General features: G+C 43.0%; 1 protein-coding gene across 1 annotated transcript in view; it reads left to right on the top strand.

The window, feature by feature from the left end:
* SLC38A1 (solute carrier family 38 member 1) overlaps window positions 1-16,284 on the top strand; it is a 124,069-nt gene that overhangs the window by 58,024 nt on the left and 49,761 nt on the right. Inside the window, exon 5 of the mRNA XM_089674015.1 lies at window positions 13,185-13,258. Coding sequence (XP_089530141.1) covers window positions 13,185-13,258 — 74 coding nt within the window. The remainder of the gene's footprint in view (window positions 1-13,184; window positions 13,259-16,284) is intronic.

Here is a 16,284-nt window from a genome sequence, read left to right as displayed (position 1 = left end):
GCCGCATGTCTTCTTAAGCTTCCTGAACTGAATAGTTTCCTCCCTATTCAGAAATCAACACTTAGGTAATTGTGTATCGCTTTCATATCTCCTCTCTAGTGTCTCTTCTCCAGGGAAAATAGGTTTAATGTTTGTAGTTGTTCCTCATAACTGAGGTCCTCCAGTCCTCTTATTAGCTGTGTCGCCCTTCTCTGGACTCTCTCCAACTCCAGAACCTTCATTCTGAGGACTGGTGACCAGAAGTGGACAGCATACTCAAGATATGGCTGAACCAGAGTCTTGTAAAATGGTAGAATTATAGATTTATCCCTTGAGTAAATACCCTTTTTATGCATGATAATATTCTGCTTGCTTTGTATGCTGCAGCTTGGCATTGAATGCCATTGCTGAGCCTGTGATCTACTAGAACCCCCAGATCTTTTTCCATCCTTGAACCTCCCCAAAGGTAACCCCCCGGCAAGTAACTTGCTGTCAGTAACCCGGATATGACCAGAAATGTGTGGACTGACACAGGGAATAGCAGGCTTCAGGAGTGATGTAATAAATATATATTATTGTGAGCTACACCAGTGTATAACAACATACAGTGCAAACAAACCCAAATAATCAAAAACCTTCACCCAATATATATATATACAGCACTCAAGTGTAGTCAGGCTAGCCGGGGTCATACACGGGAGATCAACCATGGGAAGTAGAGGAAGACAGGAGACAGAGCGGGTAGCGGGTAACGGGTAGCGGGTAGCAGGTAACAGAGGCTCAAGGGAACAAACACCAAGGCACTGATTGAAGGCCTGGTTACTGCTTAAATACACCTCCTGCAATCAGCCTCAGTTGATGGCTTGATTGCAGGAGTGAGATCCTGATTGCTGAAAAGCACCCGCTGGTAAGAACTGGTACTGCAGCCCATAGAGCAGGTGAGCCCCAGCACCACCAGCGGTGAGTCCTTTCCTGACACACTCGCTGGTAAGAACTGGTACTGCAGCCCATAGAGCAGGTGAGCTCCAGCACCACCAGCGATGAGTCCTTTCCTGACACTTGCATTCATGTTTTTGGCCCCAGGTACATTACTTTACATTTTTTCAACATTAAACCTCATCTTCTTGTAAGGCTTCTATATTCTGCTGTAAAGTTATTACCTTTTACCACTGCCTGCATTGCTGAACACCAGTCCAGAAATCCAGTCTAAGAAATGGTCCCCTTTGGTCTGCAGGGAAACCATCTCTTCTGGAAGTGTTGATCCTCTGGGTTGGTCAGCAGACAGAACCAGTGAGAGTTGTGAGGGACCCAGGGGATTGATGCTAATAGAATCATTGGTTTCCATGCAGACTGCAAGGAAGATTTTCTTATGATTCAAGAGTGTGTACATTAGAGTGTTCTTTTACAGCAATGGTTCCCAAACTTAGTCCTTAGGTATCCCCAACACATCATGTTTTCAGGATTTCCTTCATCTTGTACTGATTCTTTAACCACTTGCCATCCACCTGCTGTTTATAAACGGCAGGGTGGTGGCACTCCAGGGGCGGGTTGCCGTTCATAAACGGCACCTGCCTTTTCTAGCTGTGCGCGCTCTTTGGGAGCGCGCAGCACCGCGATCCAGTGCCCGCTGTGTCCTCCGGACACAGTGAAACTCCGATCGTCGGACGGGACCTCTGTATGAGGTCCCAATCATGTGATCACTGATTGGCCAATCAGTGATCACATGCAAAGTAGTAAGCAAGATGTCACTTGTGACATCATTGCTTACTACCTGTGAAATCTGTGAATGATCACAGAGGTCACATGGTACAAGGCTATTCACAACAGCCTTGTACCATGTGACAAGGTGTGACCAATCACAGCTCACTCAGTATTTCTCAATGGCTGCAAGAATGCAAACAGGGAGAAAGAGAAATGATTGCTTTTACATCCTATATGGGTGTAAAAGCAATCACTGTAAAAAAAAAAAAAATCTTCATCATCCCCCACAAGTAGTACGGTGTCACCATGGTGACACTGTACTGCTAGGGTGACAGTATGTAAAAAAAAATGTAAAAAAAATGTTTAAAAATTATAATTTTTGGTTATAAACTAATTTGGCTTATTTTCTTTTTACTAAAAATATAACAGAATACATTTTGGTCAAGATTTATGATGAAAGATTATTTATTTGCAAAATTTTATAAAAAAATAAAAATCCCAGCTGTGAATAAATACCACCAAAATAAAGCTTTATCTGTCTCAAAAAAATGGTAAAAAATTCATATGGGTACAGTGTTGCATGACCGCGCAATTGTCATTCAAAGTGTGATAGCGCTGAAAGCTGAAAAATGCCCTGGTCAGGAAGGGGGTAAAAGTGTCCGGACAGGAAGTGGTTAAATCAATGCAGTGGCTTGGTATATTGTATTTATGAAAGCTATTTTATCTAAGGGAAATTCCCAAAATATAGCCTGGTGGTGTTACTTGAGAACTGAGTTTGGGAACCAGGTATGCTTTTGCTGAAAATATTTTGTGTAGAGGCAGGGTCACCTTAAATACAGGTGACGATTACTGCTTGGTTAGACATGGAAATAAATTTAGTGTGATATATTATATAAGCATACACAACGTAATGCACCATATAAAGCTGGGAATACGTGTTTTTATTTTGCTGACTGGAAAAAAACCAAAGGGATTCCTCCATCCTCACAAGTGAGGGAGATACAGTTGTGGCCAAAATTATTCAACCCCCAATGCTGTAAAGGGGTTTAGGGACTATAGTGTACATTTGGAATTGTATTCAGAATCAAATCCTACAAGGACGTTGTAACTACCCAAATGCAACTAAAATGACATCAATTGTTTATGTAATACAGTAGTAAATGGTTCTTATGTGGTTTCTTCATTGCCACAATTATTCAACCCCTTAAAGACTACCACTCTGAAGAACAGAGGTTCATACAGGTGCTTTCCATCAGGTATTGAAAACACCTGTGGATGTCACCGAGCAGCAATCAAGCATAATAAGCACCAATTAGGCAGCTTTAAAATGACTGTGATACTCAGCTCCTTCTAGACATTTACTGGTGTGGTTACAAACATGGTGAAGGCAAGAGAATGGTCCAGGAAGACAAGAGAAGAGGTGATTTCTCTTCACAGGAAGGGCAATGGCTATAAGAAGATTGCAAAGATGTTAAACATACCAAGAGACACCTTAGGAAGCATCATTCGCAAATTCAAGGCAAAGGGCACTGTTGAAACGCTACCTGGTCGTGGCAGAAAGAAGATGCTGACTTCGACTGCTGTGCGCTACCTGAAGCGTAGAGTGGAGAGAAGTCCCCGTGTGACTGCTGAGGAACTGAGAAAAGATTTGTCAGATGTGGGTACAGAAGTTTCAGCCCAGACAATAAGACGCACACTGCGTAATGAAGGCCTCCGTGCCAGAACTCCCAGGCGTACCCCCTTGCTGTCTCCAAAGAATAAGAAGAGTCGACTGCAGTATGCCAAAAGCCATGTGGACAAACCACAAAAGTTGTGGGATAGTGTTCTGTGGACTGATGAAACAAAATTAGAACTGTTTGGGCCCATGGATCAACGCTATGTTTGGAGGAGGAAGAACAAGGCCTATGATGAAAAGAACACCTTGCCTACTGTGAAGCATGGTGGAGGGTCAATCATGCTTTGGGGCTGTTTTGCTTCTGCAGGTACAGGGAAGCTTCAGCGTGTGCAAGGTACCATGAATTCTCTTCAGTACCAGGAGATATTGGATGGAAACGTGATGCAGTCCGTCACACACCTGAGGCTTGGGAGACGTTGGACCTTTCAACAGGACAATGATCCCAAGCATACCTCCAAGTCCACTAGAGCATGGTTGCAGAGGAAAGGCTGGAACATTTTGGAGTGGCCATCGCAGTCACCAGACTTAAATCCGATTGAGAACCTCTGGTGGGACTTAAAGAAAGCAGTTGCAGTGCGCAAGCCTAAGAATGTGACTGAACTGGAGGCCTTTGCCCATGAAGAATGGGCGAAGATACCCGTAGATCGCTGCAAGACACTTGTGTCAAGCTATGCTTCACGTTTAAAAGCTGTTATAACTGTAAAAGGATGCTGTACTAAGTACTAAGATTGAATGTCACTTGGGGGTTGAATAAAACTGATAATGCTGTGAGCACAGAAAAGACATTTGTGGTTATTTCATTATAACTGTTATGTTATATTTGTCTGACCTACAAGTGCCTCTTTAATGTAAATGTAAGCAAGATGACTGAATGATCAAAAGCAATGTCAAACTGGCCAAAACACTCAATTTCAGTGGGGGTTGAATAATTTTGGCCACAACTGTAGATGGAGGATTTCTACATTCAGTTGGCTGCAGCTGCTGATAAAATTAAAGTTTTCCAGCAGTCCCACTTCTGTTGAACAAGGCGGACCTCACACAGATGAAAAACTGCTCAATTTTGGTCTGTGTGTACCGAGCTTAAGAACATAAAACATATACATGACAGTGTAAAAAACAAAATGGATTATGTTTAACTAGCTTAACTGAGGGGATTTTTCATTTAGTACTTATTTTATATTTCATATATTATATATATGAAATATATATTCATATATATATTCTTTTGGTGCATTCACAGGGACCAGTGCCACAAACAGAAAGACCTAATGGGTCAGAAAAGTTTGACAAATTTCCCATTTCCCTCTCCCATTTGTACAAAAGTAAGCTGGACCATAGTTGGCAGCCTATGGCCTCATTCTCATGGGTGCTGAGGTCCATACATCGTGAATCAGCCGTTTGTTTTTGCAGCTGAAGATACCCAGTTCTACAAGCAGGCAACCCCTTTAAATCTATGAAGATGCAGTGCTTGTATTTGATAGCTGTGCAGGTGAGAGACCTTGAACTCATAGTGGAATGCATTTTTGGTGTAGTTCCTCAGTGTCACTAGACCCTTTTATACGAGGGTAGTTCAAGTCACGCTGGGACTTTTAATTTTACAGGTATAAATAGGAATGCTAGCGTGGCAGTACTACATGCAGTAGTAAGTGGCAAGTGTGTACTGATAGGTGGTACACATGTCGCAGGCCAGTCAAGAGACCGTTGATTCAGATGGCAGACATCAGTGTTAGTGTGTGCATGGAACAGCATGTGGTGATGAAGTCTCTTGTGAACAAAGGCCTAAAACCCGTGGATATCTACAGAAGTCTTCTAGCACAGTACAGTGATGAGATGCTCAGCCACAGTAAGACATTTGAATGATGTAAATGTTTCAAAGATGGCCATACGTCCGTCAGTGACGATCCTGGATGTGGTCGTTCCTGTGAACATTCAGCGTGTGGAATGCCTTATCCTGGATAATTGTCGCATAACCTGTCGGGAAATTGCACAAGAGACAAACCTTTCTGTGAAGAACACAATCATTCATAAACATTTGAATTTTCAAAAAGTTAGTGCACGCTGAATACCAAGATTACTGTTATGTTCTGAGTGATGGGCATATGTTTCTGCGGAAAAAAAAACGGCCTGGCTTGATCACTGAGGGCATCCTGTTTCTCCAGGACAATGCACAAGCTCATACTGCAGCACATTACAGCAACTGGGCATTGCCATCATCCCCTTTACAGCCTGGACCTGTTTCAGGCTGTAAGGGGGCATTTCGACACTGATGACGAAGCAAAGCAGGCTGCCTTAGGATGGTTCAGGCGCAGGGGCGTATTGACCATTTGGAAACTTGGGCACTGCCCGAGGGCCCGTGGGCAGTAGGGGGCCCCATGAGATGCCCCTGGTACCTTTTGCATAGGCTTTTTTGAGTTTGGGCAAGGACACAGGGGCCCCATGATCCCCTATTGCCTGGGGGCCCCATGAGTTGTCAGTCTGACCCTGTTCAGGCGTACTATCTATCTATCTATCTATCTATCTATCTATCTATCTATCTATCTATCTCTCTATGCCAAAGCTTTCCAGGCATTAGTTAAATGCTGGGTCAAGTGTATAAATGTTGCAGGGGACTATGTCAAAAAATAAATGCAGTTTTCTCTGCTCGAAAATTGTTATTTTATTATATAAACTCAAAAGTCCCAATTTGACTTGAACGCCCCACGTATGATAGATTAATTATTTTTAGTTAAATTGAAATCTGTAGCCCAATACCTGATTTTAATTAATGGTATTAATACATATACATCAAAATGAAAGTACAGCATTACTGCAAAATAAAAGGTGAATACTAGTACATAATTAAATTATGTTACTTGATTTTATAATGCATACAATTCTTACAGAAATATTACTTTAGTTTAATCTCTTTTTCAGCAATAACATCTTGAATAGAAACCCTTATATTTGTGCAAATAAGATTGTGTCCTGTAAAGAGGTTCCCTTTGTTACTGTGCCTGCATCTGCCTCAGACTGCGTGCGCGCAGCCTATAGAGGTGTATGTAGATGCAGCAGCTGCATGAGCACAGCTGCATGAAGCCGCATGTCAATATTTGACATGAGGGCAGGAGCGGGTGTATTGATCCAAATGCAAAAACTGTCTGGGTTTTTGTATTTGCTCCTACTCACATTTCAAATTTGTATATGCAGGTGTTTCCATGCATCTGCATTCTCTTCTATATCCTGCCCGCACATAGCCTGGGGTGGATGCAGGTGTAAAAACAAAGGGAGCCTGCACACAGGACTGTGTCAGTGCTCATCTGAACTACAGAACAACTGACAACTTAAAGTGGTTCTAAAGGCTCAAGGTTTTTTACTATTCTATGCATCAAGGTAACAAACCTTCTGTGTGCAGCCCCCCGCCCCCTAATTCTCACCTAAGCCCTTTCTCGATCCAGTGATGTGCACTGGAGTCTTGGCTATCCTGGGACTTCCTCTTCTCATTGGCTGAGACAGAAGCGGGAGCCATTGGCTCCCGCTGCTGTCAATCACAGCCAGTGAGCAAATGAGAAGAGAGAGCAGACTGGGCTGAGCCGAGGATCTGTGTGTGAATGGAGCAGCAGGTGCCCCCATGGCAAGCTGCCTGCTGTGGGGGCACCCAACAGGAGGGAGGGGCAAGGTGAGCCTGCTGGGGACCTGAGAAGAGGAGGATCCAGGTTGCTCTGTGCAAAACTACAGCACACAGGAGGTAAGTATAGACATGTTTGTTCTTTTTTTTCCATAAAAAAATAAGGCTTTAGAATCACTTTACAGCTTCCATAAAAAAAAAAAAAAATAACAGGAGATTGAGAAATAAAACACACACTGACAGTCTTTTTGCTGGTGTTTAGCTGAAGCTAAAACAAATATATAAAGTTCAGTGAAACTAGATCGGAAACCACATCACTTCCCAGAACCCTTGTAAGAAAAAAAAAGTGGCAGTTTTATGACGTCTCATTTCCTTTTATAGTGTGTGGCTGGCGGCAAGAAGACAAACTACTCACAAGTACAAAGGGACCTATTAAGTTTTGTCTTGTTGGCTGTGATTGTATACCCAGCAGCTCCTAAAATGTTCTAATATAACTGTAATCTGTACAAGTGCCCCCAAAAATTCACAATTTTAGGGACTGTAGTGTGCATAGTTCCTACTACGGTCCCCCATCACAGCTATAGACCAGCAGAGAAGTGCAGGAGGGGGGTAGGTCAGCTCTTGACCTCAACAGGAAGAGTCATCACCTACATAGCAGAGCAGACAAGCTGTATATCACCTGCTTTATAGTGGTGTTCAGGGGCAGACTCACAACTCATGGGGCCCCCGGGCAATAGGGGATCATGGGGCCCCTGTGTCCTTGCCCAAACTCAAAAAAGTCCATGAAAAAGGTACCAGGGGCATCTCATGGGGCCCCCTACTGACCCCGGGCCCTTGGGCAGTACCCGAGTTTCCAAATGGTCAGTCCGCCCCTGGTGGTGTTGTTCATATCGTATGGCTGTTTTATCAAGTTTTACAAATTGTCAGGTGCACTGTAAAATGTACATTCTATTCAAACTGACAGATTAAACATGAAACTACAGAGGACAGTTTTTTTATGCTGGCATTTGAACGTATTTCATCTCAAAGCTCAACGATCCGAAACACTTAACATGTAAAATCCCATTATTTCCAATGGCCCCTTATTCACATTTGAGAATTTTCTGTCCTGTAGCAAAATGCCTGCCACTTAAAAAAGGACTTGAGCAACTTTTCAGGCAGATCTGAGTGTTTTGTCCCCATAGACTTTAATAGAAACCGCCTGAACAGTGGGAATGAGTGTTTTTTTCAGGCATTTTCAGATCAAACTGATATTTCTATTTTTTTTGGCCACAGCAAAAACATCTAAATGAAAAATGCCTGAAAAACACCTATAATATTTGCAAATCTGCTAAAAAAAAAAAAACACTAAAAAACTCCTGATAAAAAGGCTTAAAAAATGCCTGAAAACACTCAGCTCAGTGTGAACTAAACGTAGGAACAAAAATACAGTAAACAAATGCTGCCATCACAGAAAGGACTGGTAGCTGCAATAAAGTACATTACTGGATTTAGATACACTTTAAAGTGCATGTATAGCGAAAACTTTTTTTTTTCTAGTTTGGGTAGAGTAGGAAAGGTTTAAAACCCTGTCATTTTACTTTTTGATGTCTTGAGGAAATTCCCCTTCGCTTTCTGTCTCACAAGCGGAACAGGTAGAGAAAATCTCCCCATCTCACTGCAAGTGTCCCCAGAGTAAGTGTTCCCATTGGAAGGTTTCCTCTTCTCTTTTCTTCTGGGGTCAACTTTGACATTTTGTATTTCCCCTCACTTTCTTTTTCTGTGACAATCGTCAACGGAACAGACAGAAGGGTGAAAATCCTTAAAGGAGTCATAGCAATCAAAATTTGTCGTACACGTCCCCAGGGGCGGACTGACAACTCATGGGGCCCCCGGGCAATAGGGGATCATGGGGCCCCTGTGTCCTTGCCCAAACTCAAAAAAGCCTATGAAAAAGGTACCAGGGGCATCTCATGGGGCCCCCTACTGACCCCGGGCCCCTCGGGCAGTGCCCGAGTTTCCAAATGGTCGTTCCGCCCCTGGACATCCCCACTCTATCCACAAATAAAAAAAATCTCAATAAAGAAATCCTCCTGCGCTGCCAATAGCCCTAAAAAACCCTGAGTGGCCGCAAACACCTAATATAACCCCAATAGTGTATAAAATGAAACTAACTGATGCTGCGCTGCTCAATAAATGTAAAGTAAACCAACCTGCAGTGTAAATCATAAGGCAAAACAACAATATTTGTGACCAAATATGGTGATCAATAATAGGCGAGCAAAATTAATTGTAAATAGATAACATGGATCACTCAAAGAATACAAAGAAAAAATAAACCCGCACAGTGTGAATAAAAGTGACAGTATAAAAGCAAATCACAGAGCAAATTAATAAACACATTCATGACCAAAAAAAGTGATCAATAAGTGAGCAAATATTAGTGAATAAGTAACATGGATGAAATAAATATATAGTGAACAAATAAATGTGAAAATGCAACAATAAAGTGCACAGTTCCAATGAATCTGTGTATCTTCAGCAAAAAAATGTTTCTTGGGAGTGCATGTGATCAGCACAGGGCCAATCAGCGCTGTCCAGATGGAGGGTCAGGGGCCCTGCAGCCTCATAGGACAATCAGAGGAGAATGAAAACCCCTCCCACAAGCTTTAATCAGTGTTCTGCTGGACACTGATAGAAGTCAAAAGACTGTTCAAACTGCTGAGGAGAAAAAGTATTTAGCAGTTTATATTTACTAAAGCAATTGCATTTCCATGTTCTCTGTACTGTGGGAGACAAGATATAGTGAATGCAGAGTCCTGGGTTTAGTAACACTTTAGTACACTAAGCTATAGTGCTGTGTAAAAAGCTGTTGTTAACCACTTGCCCTGCAGAGGATTTACCCCCTTCCTGACCAGACCATTTTTTGTGATATGGCACTGCATTACTTTGACTGACAATTGCGCGGTCATACAACACTGTTAAATTAAATTTATGTCTTTTTCCCACAAATAGAGCTTTCTTTCGGTGGTATTTGATCACCTCTACATTTTTTATTTTTTGCACTATAAACAAAAAAAGAACAACAATTTTGGAAAAATAACAATATTTTTGACTTATTTTCTATAAAACATCCAAAAAAAATAAAAAAAAACTAATTTTGTCATAAATTTAGGCCAAAATGTATTCTGCTACATGTCTTTGCTAAAAAAAACCCAATAATGGTATATTAATTGGTTTACTTGAAAGTTATAGTATCTGAAAATGGCGGTATATATAGTGGGATTTTGTTTTATATACTAGTGATGGTGGCGATCAGCGACTTATAGCGGGACTGCGGCGGGCATTCTGACACTGGGTGGGAACCAAGTGCGACTGACATCCCAATGACACTAATACAGTGATCAGTGCTAATAAAAAGCACTGAAACTATACTAATGACACTGGGCAGGAAAGGTTTAACATCTGGACCGCAGCCACACCACTTAGCAGCCTGAATGGATTCCTCTCCTCCAACTACTGCAGCTGTTAATAATCGGGAGGAATGGTAGGGTGGACTCCTGTATGTACTCATCTGCTGTTGAATTCCAGCATCTGAATGTGCCACCTTGTCGCCGCTGAACTCCGAGCAGGGAGGAGAACGGAAAACACTGCAGGTCTACAGGGGAGTTGAAATGAGAGCCAACCTTTCATTTGGGTCACTCGTTTTTTACCAGGAAGAGTTGGGTAGCTCCCGCTCTCAGTGGAAACCTTCTATGCCTCCCACCCTCCTCCCTGCTCTGAGTTCAGCGGAGGCAAGCCGGTACATTCAGAAGAGGAATCCTTCCTTCTATTCCTCCCACCCTCTTCCCTGCTGTGACTTTAACAGCAGTGAGAGGGTGGAGCTGTGATATGGGGGGCTGTGAAGTGAGAGGGTGGAGCTGTGATATGGTGGGCTGTGAAGTGAGGGGGAAGGGAGCTGTGATAGGGGGGACTGTTAAGTGAGAGGGGGGAGCTGTGAAATGAGGGGTCTGCAAGAGGAGGGAGCTGTGATATGGGGGCTGTGACATAAGGGGGGGAGCTGTGAAATGGGGGACTGTGATAGGAGGGAGTTGTGATGTGAGAGTGGGGAGCTATAATACTGGGGGATGTGATGTAAGAAGGAGAGCTGTGATATGGGGGGCTGTGATGTGAGAGGAGGGAGCTGTGATGTAGGGGGTTGTGATATGAGGGGGGGGAGCTATGAAAGGATAGGAGGGAGCTGTGATGTCAGAGTGGGGAACTGTGATATGGTGGGATGTGAAGTGAGAGGGAGGGAGCTGTGATATGGGGGACTGTGAAGTGAGAGGGAGGAGCTGTGAAATGGGGGGTCTGCAAGAGGAGGGAGCTGTGATATGGGGGGCTATGACATGAGGGGGGGAGCTGTGAAATGGGGGGCTGTGATAGGGAGTTATGTGAGAGTGGGGAGCTGTAATACTGGGAAATGTGATGTGAGAAGGAGAGCTGTGATATGGGGGGCTGTGATGTGAGAGGAGGGAGCTGTGATATGAAAGGTCTGTGATGTCAGGAGAGGGGGAGCTGTGATGTAGGGGGTTGTGATTGCTACAGGACTGTGGTGTCAAGGAAAGACTGTGATGTGAAGGGGGGCTGTGATGTAAGCAGGGCTTTAATGTTGGGGGGCTCTGATGTGAACGGGAGTTGTGATGCACGGTGGGGCTGTGATGGGAAAAAGGGGACTGAGGACATTAATGTAAAGGGAGCTTTGATGTGAAAGACTTGTGTAATAGAAGAAAAATGAGTTTCGGAGCTCTGCAGAAAGAAAATGTTACCAAACAGACCTCCGTGAATTTTAATTCAGTATCCCTGCTCTAAAGGAAATGCTGTATAAATCCACTTTGTGTACCAAATGCTTTAGCAAACCCAGTTATTACCTTGTAAAAGCAGAGGGACCCAGCAAGCTCCACCCTCTACAGGCTGCCTGCAGATAACTACAGAAGGGGCAGACTTAGGACCGGTCACTGTGCACAAGGACAGAGAACAGTAGTGACTGGTCTTTATTACATGAAGCGCCTATACAGAGACACGGTTTCACACTGGATTACTGTACAGATCTGGACAAAATGCCCAATGCTCACTAAGCTTCAAGGAAGAATACACAGTCCTCCTGTATTTAGACAATGTTTGCTTGGCGCTCAGCTTTAAGTCACATACAGCCCCTATCTGTATAATTCTCCTGCACATCACTGGATGTTTGAAGCAAAAAGCACATGATTTTAGTTGACTTTATTAAATAACCCTCTCTGCTTTTCAGCGTTGCATCAGTGTCTCCTCAATAATATTTACTATTATGCTGTTTTTAGCAGTGCATAACATAAAATGATAGGCTTTCACTCTACGGCACAATTCTGTATTCTGCTTCCGGTTCTTATTTTCTATAAGTGTAAAGTGATTATAGAAATTAGTCATTGGAAATACTTTAAAATACTGTAACTCCCCCTATATTTTAAAGTATATGTGAACCCTTACCTTATAAAACAACCATACAGTTTAAAATAGAAGGGAAAGGCAAAACATTTGTGTGTAGTTATAAAAAAAATGTAATTTAAAAAGTATAAATACATTTTTTTCCTTTTTTATAAGTGATCACATACCCTCTGTTGTCAGCTGCATAAGGAGCTTAGGAAGCTGAGGGAGGAGAAACAGCAATACATTGATCTTCTCATGCAGAGAAAAGGGGGGGCGTGTCAGGACAATTTTAATCATTGGAGGAGAGCAGACTGAATTCTCAGCACTGCTAAAAACTGACCACACTGTGCTCTCCTGCCTAGTGTGGTCAGTTTTTGAAAGGAAAGCAGAGGGACTGGAATGGACATCGGGAATTTCACACAAAGGAAGCAATACAAAAAGTACAGAATCCGTTTTCACACAAGTGCAGCAGGCACATATCAGGAATATGGAGTGTTGGGTTTACATATTCTCTATTGTACAGATTTTGCCGTTGTACAATTTGCATTTTATCCAACATGCAAAGAATCAATAGAAATCCAAACCAATCAGTCATGTCTGTTTCTAATTAAAAAATGAAGTAATTCTGACCCTCATATTGATGGGCATATACATTCAACTGAGAAGTCAGACTAGCGATAGCCAGCATACTTTCCATAATCCTTGACCGTCTTTTTTGAATACCATGTCATTTGCATCTACTTCTTCTTGATTTTTTTGCTTTTACATAATGTAATGGAATCTATTTTTTTTCCTTTGTAGACTGCTTCTGATATCAGTCACTCTACTGTCTATCTATTCCATAAACCTTCTATTGAAATGTTCCCAGGAAACAGGTAATTTCTAGATCTTCAGCTTTACCATACAGATGCCATGTTTATAATGTTTGAATTACTCACTTGTTGCTAAGTAAACTTTAAATGTTATATTTACTACATATAATTACATGTTGAGGTAGAAATAATGCGGCCGTACAATTTTATATAAGCACGCTATTTACACAACAGCACAAGGGTTCTTTCAGCATTTTCATCAGTAGAATTCCATGATCCCCCTTTTTGTGGATGATTTAGTACTGTTGTGATATTCTGAACATCAGCATTCTTGATCTCACTTTAAAAAATAGACGGTTCTCTTGGGGCTGATTAGCTGTTCAAAGTGAAAAGCTGTTCACTGGTTTCAAAAGCTAAAGTGTAATCTACTTATATTTTGCCTTTCCTGGTTTACCACTACCCCACATAAAAAAATTTGTTGAAATTTTCCAGTAAATCTTTTCCTTTTTTATTACATCAGACCCAATGATGTCATCACTGGGTCTCTGTGTTTCTCTATGCTATGCAGATAGATCATGGCTGGCAGGAGTGACTAGCAGGATACTGTGCAAAGCTTCCTGAAAACCTCACAGCACCCTGCTTCAGTTACTCCTCTCAAGAGTTATGCAAATATCAAAATGCTTTGATGGGTGGAGGTCAGTCTGGAGGCATGGATGATCCTAGCACGTTGTATTTGTATGCAGGCTGCCCTACGTAATGTTTATATGTGATGCTGAGCCTCCACAATTCAAAAAACTGAAATCCAATCAATAAAAAGGGCAGGCTAGGGACACTTTAGCTGGGGAGGAAAGTTCTAGATGATACTGGACGTCCCTTAGTCAGGAAATGATGTATGCCCTGACATGCAACAGCTTCTAATGCACACTGTGAGAAACTCAGAGTTTGCAGTACAATCAGAGTGAGCAATTTCAGTACAGAAGAGGAGCCCCTGCTCTTTGTGTTATAAGTGATGATGTCATAGAGCAGCAATCGACGGTGCAATGAAGTAAAGCAGCTTCGAGGGACAATGGATCAGATTTAGGGACCCTGCTCAGGCAACTGAAGCCCCGTGGGTTATATACTGCTGTCACTGAAGGTGCAGGCTAGGGATGAGTCCATCACAACTCACTCCAGCAAGATTCCTTCTATGAATGCAACTAGTCCCTCAAAGCTCATTGTGAAGTTAAGAAAAATGATCCACTGCACACCTCACCCGGCTATATGATTAGCAGGTAAACGCAGCCTCAGCTCGCTCCATCAAGGCCATGCCCCAATGTGTTTCGTCCCGCCCCCAGGGTTTAATCATGGGGACTTTGAAGGAGCAAGCTGAGGCTGCTTTTACTAGCTAATCATTTAGCTGGGTGAAGTGTGCAGTGGCTGTGATACTTCTGTTTAGGTTCACAGTGAGCTTTGAGGGACAGTTGCATTAATAGGAAGAAGCCTGTGGGAGTGAATGGTAGGGTAAGTTTTTCACCCTATTAAAGGGCCAGTGCTTCCACTAGGCAAACTAGGTGGCCGCCTAGGGCATACTGCCACCAAGGGGTGCCTGGGCGCAGCACAGGCCGGCATTCTCTTTGTGAGGGACATCGCCACATCATGAATGATCCTTTAGCTGAGAGGAGGGGCAGCAGAGGGGAGGAAGAAAGGACAGAGGAAGATGCCGGGTGTCTGGGGCCAGTGTAGCAGTTGAGCTGTCGCTCCTTCCAGTGTTCCTCTCAGACTCAGTCCCTTACTGCAAGCCTGCTGGCAGCTGTTGATCACTGTGGAGTTCCAGCCCTTCTCTTCCAATTCATCAGCAGAGGCAGAGCTGTGCCTGCGGAGGAAGGTAATGTCGCACTTTGATGTCTCCTGTCTGTGCGAGTGTGACCTGGCCAGCTGGACACCCATCACATGTGCAATGTGTCAGTGAGTGATGACATCATCACAATCCCACAGTGTCTGCTGATCTGTGTCGGTGGTGGTGTGTTGTGTCAGATCTGTCACTGTGTGGGCTTGCTCAGTTCTGCAGCGTGATTTCCCCCCCCCCCCCCTCCCATTGCCTGGGGAATTCCAGCCTGGGATCTGTCAGAGTGTTGATCCATCATCCTCCACTCACTGCAACTGTCACCCTGCCACTGCCAGCCACAGATACAGTCCGTCTGTGACACTGATTCTGTCTTTAATATTGTTGCTAATAGCATCTTGTGGCACTTCATTTTGCACATTAAAAGGAATTTATCAGTTTCATGTTTTGTTGATTTAATGTTTTCTACTGTTTTCAAACTTTTTTTTGGGGGGGGGGGCACAAGTAGCTAGTCTTGCATAGGGCACAAAATAGTCTAGCACCGGCCCTGCCCTATTCCCCCTATTAATTTTAATCCACATAGTGTGGCCTCCAGTCTCTTCTCTTTTCTCATACTTTTACATGTAAGTACTTATCTGAACTTGAAAATGGAGATAAAATTATAAAAATGGTGATTGTTAGTACATTGTGACTATGTATATAAAGTATCTATGTGATTCAATTCATATTTAAAGTGGTTATAAAGGCAAAAGGTTTTTTTTTATCTTAATGCATACTCTGCATTAAAATATAAAAATGTTTCAAGAGTTGCTCCCCGCCAACTCCACTTAAACACCTGAGCCCAATCTCAAACCAGCACTGTGCCAGTCTGAAGCAGCTCTTCTCCCCTCTTTCTCTTCTCATGAAAGATTTAGCATGAGCCACTGGCTCCTGCTGCTCTCAGTCAAATCCAGTGAGGAGGGAGCAGGGGACAGGGCCGATCCGTGCTGTGTGTGTCTATAGACTCACAAAACCTAGCACGGGAGTGAGCCTGTACAAATGCCACCATAGCAAGTGGCTTGCTATGGTGGCACACGGAAAAAAGGAGAAGCCAAGATCACCAGCAAGGAACCCCAGAAAAGGAGGTTTGGGGCTGCTCTGTGCAAAACCATTGCACAGAGCAGGTAAATATAACGTTTATTATTTTCAGAAAAAAGAAGCTTTAAAGCTTCAGGCAAACAGCTAGGTACACAGATGAAGTACATATATGTTTTACCTGCCAAATAAT

The sequence above is a fragment of the Staurois parvus genome, unplaced genomic scaffold, assembly GCF_062004578.1.
Source record: "Staurois parvus isolate SC_StPar_1 unplaced genomic scaffold, SC_StPar_1.0 ptg000147l, whole genome shotgun sequence".
NCBI classification, from domain to species: Eukaryota; Metazoa; Chordata; class Amphibia; order Anura; family Ranidae; genus Staurois; species Staurois parvus.
The sequence above is the reverse complement of the archived record's forward strand: the minus strand, read 5'-3'. Positions and strand labels throughout refer to the sequence as shown.